The sequence below is a fragment of the Lepidochelys olivacea genome, assembly GCF_965140295.1.
Source record: "Lepidochelys olivacea isolate rLepOli2 genome assembly, chromosome: 2".
Lineage (NCBI taxonomy): Eukaryota > Metazoa > Chordata > Testudines > Cheloniidae > Lepidochelys > Lepidochelys olivacea.
The window spans coordinates 163,638,432-163,663,274 of record NC_140412.1 but is presented as its reverse complement, the minus strand read 5'-3'; the positions used below and the strand labels follow the sequence as shown (position 1 = coordinate 163,663,274).

Genomic DNA, 24,843 nt, shown 5'->3' with positions numbered 1-24,843 from the left:
TAAGGAGGTGACACTGTCCCCCAGATAATTAATGAAGCAGTTGTTTTGTGTCTGAATGAAAATGAGTAGAGGTAGGTTTTATTCTCATTGTTAGTCTGCCATGCATTCATTGTGAAGCAGGCTGAAGATTCTTTGGAATCAATCAGTGCTGGCAGCAATGTGGGCTTGAAGAGAGTTACTATAATTTGTTCTTGGCCTGTTGTTTTTATTGTCAAAAAACTGCATTTCCTCACCAAATACTAGTCATTTACTGTTAGATTAATGAGAGACTATAAATCTTAAATTCACAAACTACAAATATTGCACAAATGAGTGTGTAATAATTTGTTAATTTATATATAGATAAACAGATTAGATAAAAATATCCAAGATTTGTAATATACAAAACTAAGTATCCTCAACAGAAACAGCAATTATGTTAATGTAATAGTGGACAATGTGCCTGTGAATAATTCCCCTCTTGAAATGATATTTTTTGTAGGGATCTGGGAGTAAAAGGAAAGTGTATTGTCTTGCCAACAGATTTATTATTGGCTTTTGTGGGCAAAAACAAAACTAAGAAGAAAGCCCCTTTTTGGCATCATCACAGGTCTTTTCTTAGAGTGCCACTTTAATTTGTCTGACATACAATGAAAGAATGGCACGTTGCACTAATCAGTGTTGTATACAGTGAATTTATGGATCTGAGAATCTGTTTGCACCCATGGGCCCAATCCAGTAGTCTGTTGAAGTCAGTTGGAATGTTGCCTGAGGAAGCACTTCAGGATTGGATGCATGGGCCTGATTCATTGCTGCTACTCCACTTTTGTGCTTGTGTACTGCTGTTGATTCAAGTGGAATTACACTGGTGTAAAACAGGAGTGGCATGGTGGTGAATCAGGCTTTATATTTATACGGTACTCAGCTCTCACAGCAAGAGTTAAGTTTTCCCTACTATAAAAGAAAAATTGCCTGACTTCGTTTTTTCTCTCTTCTTTCTGTGGAAAAATTCAAATTGTTCCCTTTAATTCCAGTAGAGTGTTTAGCTGCCAATGAAGGTGTAGCAAATACATGTATTTCCAGATATTCAGGTTGTTCATTGCTTTAGGTTCAGAAATAATATTTTTAAATTTAAGTGGTAGCCAGATTTTTGGTGTTTTATGGAAGCCAGAGAATATTGCTACTCTTACCTCATGCACAGGGATTTTACCAAGAACTAGCAGGAACTATTTCAAATGTCCTTTACTGAGTCAACGCTGCGGACCCCGGTAATGTAATGTAATATAGAGTGTAGTGAAAGATGTTTCATCTCTGAAATCAGAGTTTGGAGAAGAGGGGCATGGATGGGAAATGTGGAGGTCGTTCAGTTAGGAGCAAATGAAGCAGAGTAACTCCCATTTGTGCTCAGCCAGATGTTAGCTTGCCTTTTGCCAGTAACCCAAAAGGCTGACGTTTCATAAATTACTATACCCCAGGGCCTAATTCAGCTGGTGTGATGGACAGGGAAGGGAGGAGCTGTGTACTTCCTTCAGAGATCAGGCATTACACCTGGGACTATGTTTATCGAAGGTATTTTTTTAAAATTTGTGAATAAAAATGTGATTTTCCTAGCGAATACTAAGGAAAATTGAAGATTTTATTAATGACATAGAGTGGCGGTTCTCAAACCGTGGGTCAGGAGCCCAAAGTGGGTCACCACCCCATTTTAATGGGGTCACCAGGGTTGGCTTTAGACAAGCTGGGACCCGGGGCTGAAGCTTGAGCCACACTGCCCAGGGCCAAAGCTGAAGCTCTCAAGGGCTTACAGGCCCCCTGCTTGGGGCTGAAGCCCTTGAGCTTGAGCTGTCTGGCTTGGGCTTGGCTCCCCTTCCCCTCCCCGCTCCCGCACCATCCCCGACCTAGTACAGTGGGGCTTGGGTGGGCTCAGGCTTCGGTCCCCGCTCCTGAGGCCGTGTAGTAATTTTTGTTGTCAGAAGGGGGTCATGGTGCAATGAAGTTTGAGAACTTCTGACATAGAGGCAAATTACTACTTTTATTTTATTTTATTTTTCTCAGAACACCGAAAAGGAAAAAGAATGAAACCCTTTCATGCTACAACAAAAAGCCTTTGAAGGTCATGCACGAGAACCTTCCCAAGCTCTCTCTCAGTGTAAAATAATCTGTAAAATAAGCAGAGTTGTCTTTTCAATGATCCACTGACGTTTGTGTTTGCCTGAGAGAAAACCACTTTCACTGGTTTCATTTTTGGTCTAGGAAAGCTGTTTTAAAATAACCCTGGGTGTTAGAGGGGATGGGTGTAATACTAGTTTGCTTCTGTACCGTGTGGCCCTTTCTTAGCACACTGATGCTGAAGGTAAGGACCCAGGGTTGCCAACTCTACTGGTTTTAGCACAAGTCTTGCAATATGTGAAATTTTATTTAAAGATTCAGGTCCTGGAGACTCCTGATTAGCTGAGAATCTCCTCTTTCATTTTAAAAATAAGTTTCTAGTGCTGAACTGTAGCTCATGAACGTGGTGAGGATGAGTCCCCTGGCAATAGAATTATTGTGGGGGCTGAGAATGTGACCCAGAGTGATTGGAGCAGCCACTGCCGTGCCCAGGATTAGGCTGGGGAATACGAAGCAGGGTGAGCAGGGTTCAGGTGCCAGGGGCCAAGGTGGTCCCTTTCTCTCTCTGGCTGAAGAATGTCCTCCAAGCTGGCAGGTGGTGGCATTTGGTGGAAGGATCCAGGGATGCTATAGCTGGGATCAGACAGGATCATGGGGACTGGAACCTTTGGGAGCCCAAGCGGAGCTGGGAGATATTGGGAGCCGGGTAGCAGGGCTACCCAGATGGCTGAGCTCCCTGCAGGGAGCAGGAGCCAGGCACAGGTGTTGGGGGAGGCAGGGATTGGACAGGCTCTGCAAGAGTCACCCCTGTTCCAGGGGTCTCCCCCATCTCCCTCGCTGCCCCTGTCTTCCTCTCAGCTTCCCCCTTGCTCTCCTCTGCTCCCTGCTGGGGCCTCCTGTTGTCCCTCAGGATGCGCCTCAGCCCACATTTTACCACCTCTGCTGGTCTTGGGGCACCATTCACCCCAGTTCGTACTTCCTAGTCCAGTCCTGGTGCTGTTCCAGCCCTTACAGGTCTCACTCCTCCCGCATCCCCGCAAGTGTGATGCATGTGGACAGAAACATATCAGGCCCCACAATATTTCCATTGAGGGGTGCTATCTCCCACTCCCCCCTACCCCTGAGTTCTGCCATCCCTTACCCTGTTGTTTGCAATTTTAAGCCAGAGAGTCCTTCCTTGTTTTTCCCCTGTGTCGGTAATGAAAACAACATGAAACTCTCGGATGTGGTTTGGGTACGTATTGGCTGTGGTCTAGTCAGGTTCAGGTTGGGCTTTAAAATTGGGCCCAAGCAGACCTCTAACAGATAGTGCCTCCTTTCCCTTAAAAAATAATCCCTGCCATCTAGCGGTAATAGCTGACAAAACTACTGAGTGTGATCACTCCAAGATGAATGTCTTTAATAAAATCTTGACTTTCCAAACCTCCACGAGCTCTCTCTTTTATTTAGGAACTAAAAGCAATTTTGCAAACCATTACCATATAAGCATCAGAAATGCACGATTAATATTTAGGGAGTTTGAGACCTCTGACTGTGTCTATTGCTCTTAATTTATCTTATTTAATTTTAATGGTATTGTGGTTCCTGAATATATGAAATCCCTTTCTGTGCTCAGTCTGTGGAGGATATGAGTCTGTTACAGCCTTTGGTTGTGCGTCTTGGCATATTAATTCAATGTGTAGCAAGCTCACTCTTTTAGCTCTGGAGGGTCCATGGTTCAATCCCTGGTGTGTCAGCCAAGATCCAGCTCTCACATGAGCTCACAAGGATTTTCTTTTAAGTGAAGATATTCCTTAACCCTACTAGCCAACGTTGCCTGGTATGTATCCTCAACTAAACCGCGTTCTTTCAAAGAAGATCGTTTGACTGGCTACTAACAAAGCAGGCTCCATACAAAAGCTGTCTTCTTGTCTCCTGTTAACAGTTGGTGTTTATATATGGAGTATTTTATATGATAGCAAACCCGTGGCCAGCTAGGACTTTAAAGCTGTCAGCATGGCCCTGAAGTTAGAAATTAGCGGTAGCAGCAGGGATGCAATTTGGATGCTTCTGCTTCAGAATTATAGGCACCTATCACTTCAGTTACAGGAGACTCTTCTCAGCTGTTGGCTGAATTATGACACACTCATTCAAACACAGAGCTGAGTATTTCTGAGTCTGTCCAGTAGAGGGGTAGCATTACACATCACAGTAGCGAGTTCATTACAATCCAGTGACCCGGGTGTTTTGTTAGATAGCTTTTGCTATCTTGTTTCTTAATTATCTTTGGTATTCTTATGAAAGCACTGTAAAAAAATATGCACTTCATTCCTGGTTTACCACACAAAGAGAGATTACTGCAATTGATTATTCTTGACTTTCAAATCCTGCTGTCAGTTTAATGTTTAATGTTTGCACTGTCTCTGTTCATATATGAAGCTTATGGGATAAGCATCAAAACACGCTGTTAACTCACATGTGGCATTCGCATTCCTTTTGACATTTATAGGAGTTCTACCATGCCTTGAGGGCTGTATATAGCCCTAAATGTTTATCTTGTAGATAAAGTTCTGTGTATCTTGAAGAAAATAGCATAGTACCACAAGGAAAAGAAAAGCTTGCCTTATACAGAGTTCTCTGCTTAGGGTGAATTACACTCTTACTTCATGCAGAAATCAACCCATGGCATTTTCTAATGTAGCATAACTCTTAAAGATATGAGTATTTCACTTATCTTCTGGATTATGGGTCTGTAAATGTTTCTGATTTTTCACAATTCCTCGGTGGAGCCAAGTCTTGAGAAGATCCCTGTATTGCCAAGGCATGTAAAAATTAGCCTGAATAAACTGTAGCAGTTGGAATTGTGAGTGAATAGGTTACATCTGTTTAAATCCACAAGCTCATCTTAACATGTGAAGAGAACTGTGAACATTAATTGGGTTTTTTTTCTCCAGTTTGCTACACGTGGCCGGTGCAACATGCTGGCTCACATCTAAAATGTACTTTTACTCCCCTCTAAGTGGAGTCAGATCTGTTCAAGTGTTTGATTATGTTGCCCTGTGGTAGCTGGCTGCCTCTGCTGTAAGCCTTAATACTGCTAGAAGCTATTGGTCAGCCTCCTTTACCTCAAGTGGTGTATATTCAGAAGTGAAGTTACAGACTTCTGTCTCATATGAACAACTGACAGACACATTGTCTATCCTTGAGCCATAGATTTTTTTACACCACATCTGTGAAAAGAGAAAACAAAAGAACACAAGTAAATAGTTCAACTTTATTCTTCTCAGAGAACTACCAAAAATCGCATGCACCAGCGGAGGCAGCCACCATTGTAGTATCATAACAATACATGATTATTATTTACCCCAGGCTGCGGCAATAATTGCTTTTGTGTAAGGAAGGGCCCACAGGTGACATTGTTTAAAATGTTGATATTTATGTACAAAGTTGCCAGCACTACAAGAAATGGTGCCTCTCTTAATTAGGATGATGCTGCATTGCCTTATTTGCCTCACTCTGCGATGCCAGTGACTTATATGAATGGAGGGAAATTAGTTATAACAAATGCCAGATGGAGGTATATTTCACAGAGAAATAGTTTTGTGCTATATAGTATGTGAAGTCAACAAACAAGGTCTTAAAAAAATCCCTATTATTCTTTAAGCTTTCCTGACAAGACTCCTCTTTGTCAAGCCAAGAAATGTCATCTGCTTATACATGCCAGTACATTTTTAAGATAGAACAATTAAAGATTGCAGTTTATGGTTTTAAGTGAAATCCCTTCCTCCAGGGTTTTTGTCAGAAATCCATAAACTCTACAAGGAAGAGGAATGATTGTAACAGCTGTAATAGTTGGGTCAGTTCTACACGTTCTGCCTTCAAAGCCAAAGGCAGTTTGGGATGACCAAAATGCTTTATGAGGCTTATAAACAACTGCTGAAGTTATATTTTCTGATTGGATGAGACTGTTGGGACTAGAAGGTGTTTATTCACATTAACCCTCAGGTCTTCTCAAATTAAGTTTTTTAGAGTTATGTGGAAAAAGGAAAGTCTCTGAGCAAAAATGTAAGAAATCCCCAAATGCCTATTTTTTCTGCGTCCTTCCCAGAAAGAGGAAAAGAAAATGTGGCTATTGAATTTTGTACAGTATTTAGTGTGGTACAAAAATATGCAAAGGGAAGTGGGGGGGGGGGGGAGAGGAGAATTTATTTAAGTCAGTTCCATACACTTGGCTGATGGTGTGTCATCTTGCCACACAGGAACATCCACAGTCTGCAGTCACTTTATCCTTGATCCCATGAGCCTCTGAGTGCCTCTTTAAAGCTATTGAGCATCCTTCATACGCATCCTTTGCAGGACTAGGCTCCTATGCTCCATGTGATACCTTTTGGGAGAGGCTAACAGCATCCTGAAAGGTCACCAAAAGAAGTTGGTTTCTCTTGTTAATTGCCTTCATAATATGTTAATTCAATACACACATATTGCCATATTTGGGGTTGGGAAGGAATTTTCCTCCAGGGCAGATTGGAAGAGGCCCTGGGGGTTTTTCGCCTTCCTCTGTAGCATGGGGCACGGGTCACTTGCTGGAGGATTCTCTGCACCTTGAAGTCTTTAAACCACGATTTGAAGACTTCAGTAGCTCAGACATAGGTGAGAGGTTTATTGCAGGAGTGGGTGGGTGAGATTCTGTGGCCTGCATTGTGCAGGAGGTCACACTAGATCATCATAATGGTCCCTTCTGACCTTAATATTTATGAATCTATGAATCCATCTAAAATTAATGACTTTTTCCACTTTTCATTATTTGTTCTATGACTATGCATTTATATATGTGTGTGTGTGTGTATATATATATATATAGAGAGAGAGATTGAGATATATATTAAGGGAGAAAAACATTGTTCTGAATTATGCTCAGAACAAACTGTGCAGCTATTTCTGATATTAAGTATCCTCACATACATTGCAATTGCAGAAAGGTATTCCAATTACAAAAAATGAGAACACAGGAAAGGAACATCTTGGGGATTCAGTGGCTCAAGGACTGATAATGGGGATGTGGATACTTTTACTTCTAAGTCACTAGTTCAAATGTAGATAGATTGGTAGCGATCTAAGCTTACTACCACTTGATAGTAGTCTGCATAAAATGAGGGATCTGAGCGATATGTCCTCAGTTTACTTCCCATTAGATTTTCCAAATCATAAAGCTGGCACTAGTTAGCATGATCATTGGCCATCATAGAACAATGGTCAAAGACTGCATAGGTATGAGGACTGAAGTCCACTCTCATTCCTTAAAAGTAATCCTTCCAGGACAGGATTGAGGCTCATTATTGGGCCTCAATTGCAAGTGTGGGGAAGCTTGCAGTGCAGCTGCTGTGCAGTCTTCATTGCTGTCAGTCCAGTACCTTTCACAGGCTCTAAATTTAACTTAAAAAGGAAAGAAAGCTAGATAGACACAATTACACTTGAAAAATCCTCAAAGTCTCGTTTTCTTGTGACCTTTCCTAAAATTCCTCTGGGAAATTTCACTCAGGCCATGAATAATTAACTCATTTTATTTGTGCTATTTGATTAACAGGTATTATATCTATGAAAAAAAAAAGGTTGGCTAGTCTAAGAGGAATGTACTCCTTAGTAAATGGACACTGCGACCATTCCTCACCAGCTCCCCTCTAACTCCATCTCATTTTGGCAGTCTTGTTAATGTTGGGATTTTTTGTTGTTCCTCATTTCAGAAAAACTCTACAACTCCAGTGGACGGGAGCTGAGACGGGCCCTTTTCTCTTTGAAACAAATATTTCAGGTAAGTGAATACCTTACCGATGAATCTCCAGGCTATTCAACAGTAAATTGTTTTTCCTTCTTTGCATAAGGGAATAATTGAAAAGTAACCCACATTGATTATATGACCTGGTGGTTAGGGCACCGATGTGGGAGACTCAGGTTCATGTCCCTGCTCCAATGAATATTTAATTATTTATACAAAATGGGACAGCTCCAATGGAAAAAGTTTAGAGAGACCCATCCCAAAAAAGCCAGTAGTCTCATAATTAGAGCACTCATCTGCATTTCAAGTCCCTGGTCTGAGCAGGGACTTGTACGTGGGTTTTCCGCATCCGAGAGGAGAGTTCCAACCGCTGAACTATTAGCTATTCTGTGGTGGATGGGTTGCTCTTTTCTTCTGGTTTTGACCATATATTCCATCCTGGACCTGCAAAACCTTTCTCAGCTAAACATTTGTTGACCCTGGTACACTTCCACAAAAAGGTTTTGTTTTGATGAATTGCAAAACTATTTAGTTGGAAAATTCCCAGCCAGCTCTAATTATAATTCATATGCATAAGCAACCTTCTTTCTGGCATTTCCTAACTATTGAGTGCTTTACTTTTCAAGCTTAATACTTTTCTTTTAATACAGTTTTTTTAGTGTAATTAAGCATTGAAAGATAATATAAGGATTTTTTTTAAAAGAAACATAAGATAACTACTTTTAAACTAAACATAAATTAAGCTAGATCATTGGAGTTCCACTAAGGATGGAGTTAGCTTGTTGACTGACCCAGTCTGATGGTGTGAAATAATCAGTTTCCATAGAGTACTGGATTTTCCTTCTTTCTTATATATTTGTTCTAAAGAGGAAGTTGGGAACTGTCTATGTCCATACACCTGCTGCCAACTGATTTATGAACTCTCACTGAATGATGATGATTTTGGGAGACTCTTCATCTCCTGCATTCCAGGATAGAAATTATAATAAGACAATGACATCACTGGGAGATTTGAGGGAAAAAGTACAGCTTGTAATGGAGAGAATCCATATCACGTTTGAATACTTGAAGTTGTGTGTTACCAAAATGGAAAATGAGGGAGAAAAGACCATAGGGAAATTATTGGAGTTTTACCAATTAATTGTTGTGAAGATTAACTATAGTACCTATGTAATATCTGTGTCATTATTCCCATTAGTTACAAGTATTTTGAAGATACTGTCCAAGGGTGCCTTTAGAATATTTTGAAAAGAACTGTCAAGGAAAAAATACAAGATTTTTATAGACAGCAAAGTGATGTTCTGTGACTTTTCTCGAAAGATGAGAAATGTCTGCGTTGAAATGTTAATTTATAAGCACTGAAGAAAAGTGGGTGAGTTAAAGTAATTGTGTACAAAAATATATGTCCAAAATGGTGCCAGGAGACTTGAATTTCTAGAATCAGTGCCAGGAAAGTATTGTAGTATTAGAAGTCTTTTGATATAAAATTGTGCTAAGACTAAGAAAAAAATATAGTCTTCAGCATAAATCAGCTATCTGATGATGTTCTATCATGTTGGTTTTAGTAATAAAGCACCTTCAGGGCTACTTTTTTTTTCTGAAATATTAGAATTTACGTTAAAAGTTGTATCTTCAGGCTAATCCCATTCTTTATATTTTCATACAGTGCTCATTTTGTAATAATTTTCAAAAGGCAGTGGAGATTTCATCATCTCTGAGAAAAGTGCCAGAACATCTCATAACACCATATTTTTGTAATCATGTGATCAGAGGTCAGTTAATTTGGCAAAAGAGTCTGTGCCCATCTATTTTTTCCATTAAAAGTGTTTGAAGGTAGCGTGCATCTCTTATTTGCATTAAGGGAATGAGCCCAGGTTTTATAAGTCATTCAAGCAGCACATAAATATGAAATCAAAATAACCAATGCTTTTGTTTGTCGCACAAGGCCTCAGCAAAGTGAGGCAAGGCTTGGCAAATACTGAACCATTGTTTTGAATCATAAACAAACAAAAAATTAGATTAATGTGACATGTACAGAGCAGGAATCTCTCTTTGGTTTCTGATGAGGGCTGAATTCATTAAAAGGGTACAGGGAGAGTTTTCTTTTTGAAGACCTAAATACTATTGCTATTTCTTAATTTCCTATTTTAAAATGTTAATATTTCCAATCAGCATTTTCTCTGGGGTAAATTGTGATACTGTTATTTTGATTTACTATGTATTTTGATTGTATCTGCATGGACAATCAAGTCAAGCATGTTCTTCTCAGGGCTTGTCTACATTACCCGCAGGATCGATGGGCAGCGATCGATCCAGTGGGGGTCGATTTATCGCGTCTAGTCTAGACACGATAAATCGACAGCCCAGCACTCTCCCGTTGACTCCGGTACTCCACTGGAGCAAGGGGCGCAGGCGGAGTCGACAGAGGAGTGTAAGCTGTCAACTCATTGCAGTGAAGTCACCGTGGTGAGTAGATTTAAGTATGTCGACTTCAGCTACGTTATTCACGTAGCTGAAGTTGCACAACTTAGATCGATCCCCCTCCCTCCCAGTGTAGACCAGGCCTTAGTGTCTTAACTATTCAGTAACTGCAGGAACGGTATTATGGCAAGTCCATGAGGGAACCAAGCACCCCTTGCTTATGGGCACAGCGAGCAGGTATGTGGCCTACATCTTCTATCTGGCCACAGTGGCAAATGGGAGCCATGAAGACTCCACTTGTCATAGGCCTGGTGTACACTGGTGGGGGGGAATCGATCTAAGTTATGTAACTTCAGCTACTTACTTAGATCTACTCACCATGGTGTCTCCACTGCGGTGAGTCAACAGCTGACACTCCCCCATCAACTCCACCTATGCTTCTCACTCCGGTGGAATACTGGAGTCGACGGGAGAGCACTCGGCGGTCGATTTATCGCATCTAGACTAGACGCGATAAATCGACCCCCTCTGGATCGATCGCTACCCATCAATCCTGTGGGTAATGTAGACAAGCCCACAGACACAGAGTTGGCGGGTTCCTAGGCCATGGCCCGACCACTACTTGGCTGGGCCAAACTTGAGTGTTGCTGCAATTCTGTGCCCCAGGTTGCAGCATTACTCACTGAAATTTGGAGGGGGCAAACATAGGGCCTCATGTGCCAAGGGGGTAAGGAGGCTGCTGGGAGGGGGGCTTGAGGGGGGAAGAGAAGGTCAAGTGTATGTGGAGAGAAATCCAAATCTATGTCCCCCCATTTTAAATAGTGCTCCATAACCTTTGGTTAGAGTCATTAGCAGCACATCTGATCAGTCCACATCTGAACTGATTGAGCTTTACCCAGAGATTGCGAAGAAGGTTAAAACAAGAGGGCTGGACTGTTGGTTTTCTTCCGAGATAGGCATTGACTATGTCTGAAGCTTATTCTTGCCACCTAGTATGTCACCTTGAGATGATATTGAGGTTCCTTAGGGTAATTGTCCAAATGGGGCACCTTGAGCTGAGACAGTGGCTCAGTGCATTAAACACATCTTTAAACAGGATAGATGTGGCATGTCTTCTACCTTAAGAAGCAGATTCTGCAAGGCAACTTGTTGCTTGAGGTCAGGAGAAGCAACGGACAGGACTGGTAGCCAGGCCAGATTGCTTGTTCTCATATTACCTGTTGTTATATGCATAGTTTTGGTCAGCTGAGCGTCTACTAGTCTTGTGTGAAAAGAGCTGACCCACCCTGGGAAGCAATACTTGTCTACAGAATAATACAAGGCAAACCCAGAGTTTCATAGGCCTGGCCTATGCTTAAAAAGTAGGTTGACCTAGTTACGTTCCTCCTGGCTGTGAAAATTTCACACCCTTAGCCCCGGTGCAAACATGACTAGGTCAACAGAAGAATTATTCTGTCAACCTAGCTACTATCTTTCAGAATGATGGGTTAACTACATAGAAAAACCCCTTCTGTCAATGTAGGGAGCTTCTACCCTACAGCATCACAGCTGTAGCACCTTAGCAATGTCACTGTAATGTCTGTAGTGTAGACATGCCTTTAGTGTGTGTGTATTGTCTTCCCAGATACAACCAGCTAAATTGCTGATTCTTGTCTTTATTTGCAGTGAGGTGTTGATAAGGTGTGCCTTTCAAGTGAATCTGATTTACTGTTTCCTTACTCCACAAATACTCCTGTTGACTTCAATTGGAGTACTTGTGCAGTAAGGAAGGTAGTATTCAGCATGAGAGAGGGTATCGGAATCTGGCCCTAAATTAACAGAAAATAAGCATGGCACATAATGAAATAATGAACAGGAGTTCCTCTTTTAAAATCATAATTTAAAATAGAGGAAAAATAGCTGTATTAAAAAACCCCTTAATATTTTATCAGTTTTAAAGGCAAAATAAATGAATAATGCATAATAGTATATCTATTTTACACGATATTAAAGGATTTTATTTAATAGAGCCTCTAGTACTACAGCACATAATAAAATGGAAAAAGTTATGCTCAGAGGAATAATAACCATGCTTGAGAAGGTACAAACTAAAAATGGTGATCAGACCATAGTTTAAAAATATGCTAATTGTAGTCTTTCAGTATATCAATGAGTCAGACAAAAAATACATTCCTACAAGAGAAAGAAGAAGAAAACAACAACAGAAGCATCCTCTATTTGTAAAATTGAAATACCACTCTCTAAAGAGGACTGTAAGAGATGCTGATCAACTAGTGCATTAGGTTTTGTGGAAAGCAAGCATTGATAGAGTATAGTGGTAGAGTATTATGTCAGTTTTTGTTTTAGCGAAAATAATCTTTTGCATAAAGAACTTTTTCCATTAAAACGCCAGTGTTCACATCTGGCGGTGTTACACTGTATCCTCTTTGATTAATCTATACTTTTATTTGATGATGTTGTCAGAATGTTGGGCAATATAGAATACGTAGTCACATATAAAATCTGCGTATATATTTTCGCCTTTTGTCACAAATTCATTAATCATAGAACAATGGAGCTTTGTTTAAAATGTTAAAGGGAGTAAATATCTCAGACTCCTGAAAACATTAACTAGAAGGTGTTCAGAAGCACACAGTTTTATCAGTAAGTGAAATCAAATGTCACACACTTCAGCCTCTAAGGAGTCATCAATCACTCTTAGAAGAGTAGAAGGAGTATACTCTGTTTTCCTCATTGATCTGAGGAAGGAGATGTGTCAAGGAGGGTACTCCTTCTGCTCTTCTAAGAATGATTGATGACTCCTTAGGGAGTGAAGTGTGTGACATTTAATTTAGGAGCCTCTGTCCTGGCATGCAAAGCCCTGTAGATTTGTCCAAAGAGAACAGTCTTCTAAACTCAGATTGCCAGATCTCCCCTCTAAGAGCTAAAACTCTTGCAAGGACTCCTGATCAGCCATGGGGAAGAGAGAACCTTTCTTCCCATCCTGACTTCCCAATCTCATAGTCCAGAGTTTGCTTCATCTTTACCCAACTTTGAACAAGACAGGTCTCAAAAATCACCCGTGAAATACAGGTTGTATCACCCTAAGTGTTAGCAAAGTTCCTTTCACAAAACCACATCCAAAGCCAAAGCCTTACTGAGGCCTAGGCAATGTTATTGTCTGTGGATTAAAACATCCATCAGATCACACACACAGATTTTAAAGTGTTGAGCTCTTTCTTCTAAGCAGGTACAAAAACATCAGGAGTAGGACAACAACCCTAGAAACCACAACTTTTCGCGTCTGAGATATTTATGTCTATTTGAACTGAAATACTGTAGCACAGGACAACTAATTTGTTGTTTTCTACCTAGTTTATCTTGCATTACTTTCACATTTAATGTGACGTTGTTTGATCGACTGTACAAGTTACTGTCCCATGAATGGGCACTTCTTATTAATGAGCTGCATTTTAGGTTTATTCTGCATGCTTCTTGAGCAAAATATTTGCTAGCAGCTGTCAGCTCCAAAATGAAGTGGAAAGAGTCACAATATAAAGCCACTCTTCCATTTTCATTCAAGACCTGAGGGATGAAATCCTGGTACCACTGAAGTCAATGGCAAAACACCCATTTTCTTCAATGGGGGCGATAATTTTATCTAAGGAATGAAGTGTTGGTCTTCAGTGTACATGGACGTAGTGAGAAATAGGGACAGTTTAACAGCACCTTTTGGTTCACTTCACTTCATAGTGGTGTAGCTCTAACACTTGTTTTATTTCAGACAAAAGGTGTGTGAGAAACCACCCAGGAGCTTTTGGTCTGAATGTTGTTTTGGGTAGGTATGTGTGAGTATGTGAGAGAATACAAAGAGACTGAGACCAGGTCTACACTATAAACATACATTGGTTTAACCTACATCACTCAAGAGTGTGAAAAATCCACACCCCCTGAGCGATGCAGTTATACCGACCTAAGGTATAGTGTACACAGTGCTATGTCGATGGGAGAGGTTCTCCCATCTACATAGCTACTGCCTCTCACAGAGGTGGATTAACTACTCTGGAAAGAGAAGCTCTCCTGTTGGCATAGTAGTGTCTTCACGGAAGCAGTATAGAGGCTCAGCTGCACTCCTGATTTAAGTGTAGGCCTGTCCTGAGGTCACAGACAGGAACAGAGAGGCAGAGGAAAAAAGGCAAGAAAAAGCCAAGCAGGAGCCTGTAAGCACACTGTGACCCTAAAGCAAGCTTGACAGAGTGCCTTTGGTTCTGGTGTTGGCTAAAGGAACTTAGAGGGCTGGTAAACTAAGAAACTGCTCCTTTTTGTTCTTGGCTCCAATGTATTCAGAGACACAAGATTTTGTACATTCCTTGTAAATAAACAGGATTGCATCAAAGAAATTCCTGGCTACAATCAATTTCTGCTCTCGACTGGAAAACCCACAGAGCCCTAAACTTTGATTAGCCATTTGGGTCAAAAAGGGGCAACAGTGTTTATCTGTGATTGAAATATGGTATTTTTTCTCCCTTCCCTTTAACTGCAAATGCCAGAAGTGAGGTATGGAGGGAAAAAATTCCCAAACATTCCTGTTTTCTTGAAATGCTTTGGACAACTGAAGTCGCCAAGGCAATAAAATATACAAAGCAATAAAACCATCTATAATTTTTCCACTTCCACCAAATGTAATTGAACTAGTACCAGAGCTTCTTCTGTGAAGACAGGCCTTCTTTCATTGAGTCATTTTTAAACCGTACCTTAGGTTTGAATTTCCAAATGCTGGGCTGTGTAAACTGGCCATGAATAAATTTAGGCAGGAAATTAGAAGACGGTTTCTAACCATCATAGGAATGAGGTTCTGGAACAGATTTCCATTAGGAGTAGTGGGAGCAAACAACCTAATGAGTTTTAAGGTGGAGATTGATAGGTTTATGAACAGAGCCATATGACTGGGTGGCCTGCAACAGTAGGGGATTGGACTCGATGATCCAGGCGCTCCTTTCCAGTCCTCTGTCCCCATGTTCTTCTGAAAGAAGGGCTGGATGAGCTTAGTTCTTCACGTATAGTAGGTAGAGATCAAAAAGACCAAGTAGATAATTGAGTCCATCCTTCTACAATGTCAAGATGTTCCCTTCTTTTATGTCTCTCTTAAACCTAGATTACTAAAATGCTGTTATTGCAAATATATAGGATATATATATATATATATATAAGCAGTATAAGGCATATACTGAACATTCAATTGCTGTCACATCTCCATTGCTCCATCACTAGCAGATAATTATTGTTTTTTTGTAAAGTATTTACATCTAATCTAGTCCCCACTCTGAGTGAAGGGTCGTTCCCTACAAAATACTTTCTATTATTTTGTCTAGTTTTGTTTAAATGTCTCAAACAATGGCATACATAAGAATTCATACACAACACCAAATTAGGAGGAAGTCTGGTATGCAAAACCTGTAGTAACATCACATTAAAGATTTGTCTAGAATAGGTGAAGTAGTTGAGGTTAGGTTGGGGCTAGCTAACACATTTTAGCTACCTTTGACCTAAGGTTGACCCTATTTTTAGTGCAGACTCAGGTTAACACTTGTACCTTGATCTAGCTGGTTAAAGCTCACTCCAGCACTGTTCTTGACCAGCTAAATTGAGGTGCAAGATGTTAACATGTTTGTACTAAGGAAAAGGTAACCCCAAGATAACCCTAACATAGGCTCAACTTCTTTTCCTAGTCTAGGCAACCCTTGAGAGTTCACTTATTAGATTATTAAATTTAAAATCCCTGTAAACATTTAGTGTGCTCTTTTTCTAATGGTTTGATCCAACTGCAATTAAGTAAATGGGAATTGTGTCATTGACTTCAATAGGACTTGCATTTGAGCCTAAATTTCCAACTGTGGCACTATCCTCAGCAAACAGAAGAGCACTGGATTTTTGAAAAAATAAAGGAGAGAAGATTATCATTTGTGGGTATCATCCTTGTTTAGCAAATTCATATATATTTAAAATCTCAACACTTTTGCATGTGTTACAGAAGGCACATATATTCTCCCTAAATAGGGAAGGACAATTTCTTTTAATTGGCAGAACTGTTGTTTTACCCTAAATTAAACCTGAAGATATACCGGTTATGTTGTGTGTACCCTGTGTATAGGATGACTGACCTTGCTTCTTCTCTTCCTCTGTCTGCTGTCCTCTAAGCAATCACTGCAATATTAATGAGGAAAGATATGAGTCTTATTTATAATTTACCATCCTATAGACTTTTCTCTGTGATATTGGGTGGATATAGGGACAGATGCATGAGTGATGTTTGGTGATTTTAGCAGTTTGAATGTCTGGCAGATCCTTGTGCCTCCTTTCCAGAGACCACTCAGAGAATAATTTAATGGAGGAATATCTTTTCTTCAAAGTTTTAAATATTTTTTTAAAGTTCAGATAAATGAGCAATACAACCAAAAGATTTCAGATCAAAGTCTTGGGGCTACATTATTTCCCAGTGCCCCTGATAGGCTGAGTACCAAATGTCAGTCAAACCTCTTTATGGTAGAACTGCAAAACCCTTCCAGAATGTTAAATATTTTGTAAGCTTTTATCAACTTTCTGGGACATAACTTTTACATTAAAATTTTTATTTTTCCCAGTATTTTAGTGATTAATATTGAAATCACCACATTTACCCAAAATATGATGTAGAATTACATATTTACTAACAGTTTAAAATAACCAAAACACCATACTTTGGGGGTGGGGGGAATATGCAAATTAGCAAGAATAGTATTTGGTCTACATTTTTTTCAGCATCCGACACCAACAATTTTTACATTTTTGCTTTGATGATATTTCTGTGATGCAGTTTGAAATTTAGTCCCTGAAACAGGCTTCTGTTCATGTGCTGTCCTGGGGTGGGAAACCAGATATGGGGGATTAATGGCTGTAAATAAAAGGTTTCACTTTTCAGCAAATTTTGATGCCCACTCATTCATGCCAAGATGGAAATACATAACCAGCAATAGTTTGGTGTATATTTGAAATGTCTTCAACTTGGCAAGAAATGATCTAGTCTTTTAATACATTAATGTCAGACTGTTCTACTGGCAACAGAAATACTCTGGAGATGCTTATAAGACTGGAAAAGAAATTTGCTGGTGTTTGCTGTTTGATAACTGGCCAATTGACTCATTGCAATGTTGTGCTAGGACATTGATACTTTAAAGGTAAGTTTTCTGCATAATCCACAGGGAGCTAGGAGTGCAACTCCCATTATAAGTTGTTTACCTGCTCTAAAAATGTACCCATTGACCTGCAGTGGTTGTTGGGAATGTCTTAGATATAAACATATACATATATAAACAAGACAAAATGCTGTTCTGTGTTGTATTGTTCAGCAGTCTTTTTGCACTGGTAATGCGATGGTGTGTAGGGGAAGTGAAATATGTCACAAGTCAACATTTGTTTAGTATTTTCTTTTCTTTTGAGAGACCATCCTGGCCATTCTTGTCCTTCAACTTCCACGAGATGTGAGTGTATAACGTTATTAATGGCTCACATAGATTTATTTATAGCAGGTCAAACTACTGACTTTGTTTATCACTTATACTTGGCCTTAGAGATATAGAAGGTGTAGCAATAAATTAGATGTTTTCCTTAAGATTCTAAACATTTTATGATACCTGAAGTAGGGAAGATCTCATTATTTGTTAAACTTCTATTCCAACAATTCCTAAAGGGAATGGTCAGGCTAAGGGCCCCATTGTGCTAAGTGCTCTAGGAACGGTATGAACATGCAAGAATAGGTGGTCCCTGCCAGGAAAATCAGTCTAACTAGACAGAACAGACAAAGAGTAGGGAAGAAGGATGTAACGTAAAAAGCAAGTTGTCAGGTGATGATTGGTGTTTATCATGTTATTGTCCCATTTTTACATATATGTATATTTAATAGGTTGGAGCAAGAGGGAGGGTGGAGGATGTAAGTGGACTGGGAGATGAAGCAGGAAGAGTCAGGAAATGTGAGGAGGTAGTTGGGAGGGAAGACAAGACTGGGAGAGGAACATAGGGGGTAGGGGAAGTGAGGCTAGCAGGGGAGGAATTGTGGTGACAGGTGGGTGATTGAAGCAACAGCCAGACAGCAGAAAGAAAAGGATATCATGAGTCAAAGCTGAAAACAGAGTCTGATTAGATCACCTGTGTCTAGGTACACCTCACTCTCCTACCCCATACACACATCCTATTGATTCCGCCACTCCCCCGTATCCCCTGACTGAAATATGGGAAGTGTCTACTTCCAGCAGACGGCCCCACCTCTAGGATCTGCTCTTCTTCACCCCACCAGATGGCTGGCCAAGGGGGCCAGAGCCCTGAATGCAGAAAACATCTGTGGATGGGGAATACTTGGATCTGGGGTCTAAGAGAGTTTGGAGGAAAGGAAGCTTCCTCTTCCAAGCCAGTGGATTGACAAAAAGTCACCTTGAAGCTTCTCTGCTGCCCCTACTATTCTCCATTAGGCTATGTCATAGCTGCTGGGCCCTGTATGCTGTCTCTAATGTGTTTAGGTCTGTGGATCTAGAGAGTTGCCTTTCCCACCCGCATCCACTCCCACTGCATCCCCAATTCACTCTTCCACAGTGCTGCTGAGAGAGGGACAGCAAAGTTCCATGTCATGATTCCCCCCCCGCACTGCCTGGCCTCTCTGCTTTTGCACAGCAGCAGCATAGTATTGTGCTGTTTTTAAGGACCTACTGGCCTGGGGAATGTGGGACACAGCTTTTGACTCATAGTTTTGAGGCATTTTTACTACTCCATCTCTAAAGCAACCATTAGTTGACAGGTAAAACAAGATTAAGCCTGTTTCTAAATTGGCTGCCTTTCAATTATTTATAATGTTTCACTTTATTATAGAATCATTGTAGTCAGAGCTAGGTCATCTTGTCCACTTCCCTACGTGCTTGTTCTTTCCAGTATATTCTAGAGTATTTTGTCCAGATAACATATAAACATAGAAACTGCCATAATGGAGCTGACCAGTGGTCTGTCTAATCCCATATCCTGTTTATAATAATGATCATAATCAGATGCTTCAGAGGAAAATGCAAGAAACACAACAGTGGACAATTATAAACTAAACTGTCTGTAGGCAAAGTTCCTTCTTAGCCATTTCTGTTAGAGATTGGCTTATGTAGTGAAGCAGGAAGGTTTATATTCCTTAAATTTTCTGTCTAACCTGTGTATGTTCCCATTATGCATATAAATATCTCATCCTTCTCGAATCCTTTGAACATTTGGCCTTAAATGATACTTTATGGCAATGAGCTCCATAGGTTGAGTATTTGTATATAGTTCTGAAATGGTGGCCTTTCAAGTTCATTGATTGTCTTTTTGTTCCTGTACAATGGGAAATGGTCAATAGGAGCAACAACTATACCTTCTCTAAGCCACTCATTATTTCATATGTATGTATTCTTTTATTCATCTCTTCTCTATAAGTAAGAGTGAAATAGGGCTTCCACCATTTCTTTTGGGAAACTCTCCCACAGCCTGTATGTAGAATTGCTAAGGAATTATCTTCAATCTCCTAGATGTCATTACACGTAATGACAGGTTTCAGAGTAGCAGCCGTGTTAGTCTGTATTCGCAAAAGAAAAGGAGTACTTGTGGCACCTAAGAGACTAACAGATTTATTTGAGCATAAGCTTTTGTGAGCTACAGCTCACTTCATCGGATGCATTCAGTGGAAAATACAGTGGGGAGATTTATATACATAGAGAACATGAAACAATGGGTGTTACCATACACACTGTAACTAGAGTGATCACTTAAGGTGAGCTATTACCAGCAGGAGAGTGGGGGGGAGGGAGAGAACCTTTTGTAGTGATAATCAAGGTGGGCCATTTCCAGCTGTTGACAAGAACGTCTGAGGAACAGTTGCGGGGGGAAATATTTTTACTTTGTGTAATAACCCATCCATTCCCAGTCTCTATTCAAGCTGTCAGGAGCAGTATCCCCGATAATGTCACGGCAAACCTGGTGGCTGAACTTTGTGACTTTGTCCTCAGCCATAACTATTTCACATTTGGGGACAATGTATACCTTCAAATCAGCGGCACTGCTATGGGTACACGCATGGCCCCACAGTATGCCAACATTTTTATGGCTGACTTAGAACAGCGCTTCCTCAGCTCTCATCCCCTAATGCCCCTGCTCTACTTGCGCTACACTGATGACATCATCATCATCTGGACCCATGGAAAAGACGCCCTTGATGAATTCCACCATGATTTCAACAATTTCCATCCCACCATCAACCTCAGCCTGGACCAGTCCACACAAGAGATCCACTTCCTGGACACTATGGTGCTAATTAGTGATGGTCACATAAACACCACCCTATACCGGAAACCTACTGACTGCTATTCCTACCTGCATGCCTCCAGCTTTCATCCAGATCACACCACACAATCCATTGTCTAGAGCCAAGCTCTACGATACAACCGCATTTGCTCCAACCCCTCAGACAGAGACAAACACCTACAAGATCTCTATCAAGCGTTCTTACAACTACAGTACCCACCTGCTGAAGTGAAGAAACAGATTAACAGAGCCAGAAGAGTACCCAGAAGTCACCTACTACAGGACAGGCCCAACAAAGAAAATAACAGAACGCCACTAGCCGTCACCTTCAGCCACCAACTAAAACCTCTCCAATGCATCCTCAAGGATCTACAACCTATCCTGAAGGACGACCCATCACTCTCACAGATCTTGGGAAACAGGCCAGTCCTTGCTTACAGACAGCCCCCCAACCTGAAGCAAATATTCACCAGCAACCACACACCAGAACCACTAACCCAGGAACCTATCCTTGCAACAAAGCCCGTTGCCAACTGTGTCCACATATCTATTCAGGGGACACCATCATAAGGCCTAATCACATCAGCCACACTATCAGGGGCTCGTTCACCTGCGCATCTACCAATGTGATATATGCCATCATGTGCCAGCAATGTCCCTCTGCCATGTACATTGGTCAAACCGGACAGTCTCTACGTAACCAGGCCAATTCTGTTGAATAGATCGATGACACTATATTGACGTAATATTTAAGATCCCGAAGAAAAGAAAACATTGACGGTTGCATCAGCATTTCAACTCAAAAACCAATGTTAAATGTTTTCATTTTTGAAAATGTTAATTCTGATGGGGGCTTATGAAAAGGGCTCCCAGAGAGTATTTTAATATCAAAAATATACCAGAATAAAAGAATAAAAGAATAAATGGACACAAATCGGACGTCAAGAATTATAACATTCAAAAACCAGTTGGAGAACACTTCAGTCTCTCTGGTCACTCGATTACAGACCTAAAAGTTGCAATTCTTCAACAAAAAAACTTCAAAAACAGACTCCAATGAGAGACTGCTGAATTGGAATTAATTTGCAAACTGGATGCAATTAACTTAGGCTTGAATAAAGACTGGGAGTGGATGGATCATTACACAAAGTAAAACTATTCTCCTCCCACCGCCACTGTTCCTCAGAGGTTCTTGTCAACTGCTGGAAATGGCCCACCTTGATTATCACTACAAAAGGTTTTTCCACCCCCGCTCTCCTGCTGGTGGTAGCTCACCTTAAGCATTGTTTCATGTTCTCTATGTATATAAATCTCCCCACTGTATTTTCCACTGAATGCATCCGATGAAGTGAGCTGTAGCTCACAAAAGCTTATGCTCAAATAAATTTGTTAGTCTCTAAGGTGCCACAAGTATTCCTTTTCTATTACATGTATTGATATATATTGAGAGACCCAGTACTGGAGCAGTCACAGTTTAGTTCTCAATTATATACATAAGCACGCTATTTCCTGTCAATTTCCAGTTTTATCTCTCTGGAAAGATACAATCAACCATCTCCCTCACGAAGGGCTCAGTTTGTCTGCAAAGCTCTTGGGCAATGAGCAAATTGATGACAGTCTCACAAAATAAATAGGGCAGCTCCATGGGACTATGTTAAGAAATGCATGTACAAACACAAGTAGAAAACTACAGTGAAAAACACTACTGGAATGTCCCCAGTATTCTCATCTAGGAGTATTTTGTCACCAATGCCATATAATGTTCAGAATTGAAAAAAATATGAACTTAGGTTCTTCAGGACTGTGTGGAAAAACTGTTCATATCTGGTTCTGTGCTCTGTTTTTCGTTTGTGTTTTAAATGGAATTATCCACCTCAATGCAAACCAGAGGTTAAAATAATAATGTAAGACAGGGTTTGAATCCTATAATCAGTGGTTTAGTTAAGAACAACAGGTGGTCTCTATACAGAGTCCTATCTTTGGTGCTCCTTACATAATTTATATTCAACCAGCAGGACAGTATGAGGCATCTCATTGAACTTTAAAACTTTCTTGATTTCCGTCTTTCTTAAAGGTGCATTTGTTATAGCTGATACGGCCCAGGAAGCAACCTAAAATATACTGAAGCAAACAGTGATGATTGAATTACAGGAGTATATAGTAGTAGGCCCTTCTGGATTTGTGATTTAATATTTTAATTACACTAATAATTTTATAGTCCAGAAAACAGAACTGTAATTTAAAGTATGGGAAAATGACTATAAAATATATTGTGACAGTCCATATTTATACTCCTTCAATCACTTCCTGATCACGTTGGCGCAGTGTGCGTGCCAAAATGAGATTTTTTTCTAAACTAAGCTATCATTGGAAGCTCAACTTCGTATATAAAAAAACCCACAACTTGTTGCTTATACAATTAAAAAAACTGGACTTTGGGATTTAGCTGGAATTTCGTTCTGCGATATGTGACACAGAACTGAACACAGCATGTTCTTTTGTTTCGACACTAAGGTAGGAAAGTTGACAGGGATAATTTTGTCAGTAACTTCAGCGGATTTAACACACAAAGTACTTTGGGAGCAGATATAGGTAATTACAAATAATCATGCCTGTGCAGACATTTCTGTGATATATGGGCCAGATTCCTAGCTGTGCAACTGAGAGGAGGGACAAAAAGGAATTGGTTGCTGGTTCTGCACAGACTCTGGCATAGATTAAAAAAACCCATAGGCTATTGTTACCTATGCTAGCTGCCTCTGGACCACATAGGGGCTATATACCAACTATGGATAGCTAAAGTGCAGTGCGATCTGTCCACACCCTAACATGCCTACTACACTGGGGTCTTCAAGGAAATAGACCTGTAGGAGCCAGCTATGATGGCTCTGCAAGCACTGGGGCTGCCAAAGCCAGAGGAATCCTCGGAAAGGGAGACCTGGCTGCTTCTGCTCCCTTTGTGCCACCAGAAATGCAAAATCGGGGCAGAGCAGGCCAAAGAGTCTTGCCCTATATTATCTTTTTTAAAAGACTGGATCCTTCCATTCTTCCTCATTTGCATGCCAGTAGAGGAGTCTTGGCAGTTGTTTTGGAATATAGCTTCTCATTTTATTCCAGTATGGTATTCTCACACTGAAGAATAAAAAAAGGGTAGAGGGCAAATACATTCCTTGTGTTCTTTTCTTCACTGAGATAGTTTATCCTAACAAAGCCTTAATTTACATTATACCACTTGCTGTGCTTTTTCTTCCCCTTCCCTCTCCACTCATCTCTAGCTCCCTTCAAGCTAATTTATATCACCAAATGAGAAAATCCTAATCCTCCTAAACCCAGCTCAACTTTCTGATCCTAGGTTGAGTTTGCAGGGCAGGCAGAAAAAACACATCCTTTTACTTCTAAGCTGATAATATTTGATTTGAAAGTAACTGAGGAATAATAAACCTGGGACCCCACAATACTATTTTATGGAATAACTTTTCAAAGTAGATTCACACTTTAAGGACCCATGTGTTGTTAGTATTATCATTATTTATTATTTTCTACTGCAGCAGTGCCTAGTGGCCCCTGCTTCAGATTGTGCAATTCACACTTCAATGAACAGCTTCACTACCGCAGCAGAGTATGAGGGGCAGTTGCAGAAGTACCATTAATTAATAAGCACAAGCGAGAACAATGATTCCTTCAGTCCTCCCGCTTTAGAAGTAGAAATTGCCATAGAGTTCCGCGTAAAATTCTGAGTTAGCAACACCACTAATTGTAGGGCTCTGTATTAACTGATTCTCACTAAAAGTTGTTGAACTGTTGTCGGTTCAATGTCAGTGAGTCTACCCTTAGTCCCTGAATTGTTTCAGGTAGGATTTAACTTTCTCACATTGTAAAACATTGCATGACAAATTTGCGAGACAATGTGATATCTTGCAATGTAGCAATGGGAATTAGTGTGACATTAAGACACAAGAATGCATATTCAGACATAAAGATTTTATTCTGTATGACAGAAACCATAGTTAAGGTTACAATTTAGTCACAGGTATTTTTATTAAAAGTCATGGACACGTCATGGGCAATAAACAAAAATTCATGGCCTGTGATCTGTCCATGACTTATACTATAAATACCCCTGACTAAATCTTGGAGGGGGTCACTGCTGGGGGGCGTCTTGGGGGGGGATACTGCTGGTGGGGGAGGAGTCAGGGCCAGCGGCTCCAGCTGCTGGGGGCCACTGAGCACCAGCTGTTCTGGCCGCCCAGGGGCCACTG

At 40.5% G+C, this 24,843-nt stretch overlaps 1 protein-coding gene across 1 annotated transcript in view; it reads left to right on the top strand.

Annotated features, from left to right (window-relative positions):
- The window catches only part of FHOD3 (formin homology 2 domain containing 3), a 627,222-nt gene that overhangs the window by 291,560 nt on the left and 310,819 nt on the right, over positions 1-24,843 (top strand). Inside the window, exon 4 of the mRNA XM_084620053.1 lies at positions 7,809-7,876. Within this exon, the coding sequence (XP_084476179.1) occupies positions 7,809-7,876 (68 nt within the window). The remainder of the gene's footprint in view (positions 1-7,808; positions 7,877-24,843) is intronic.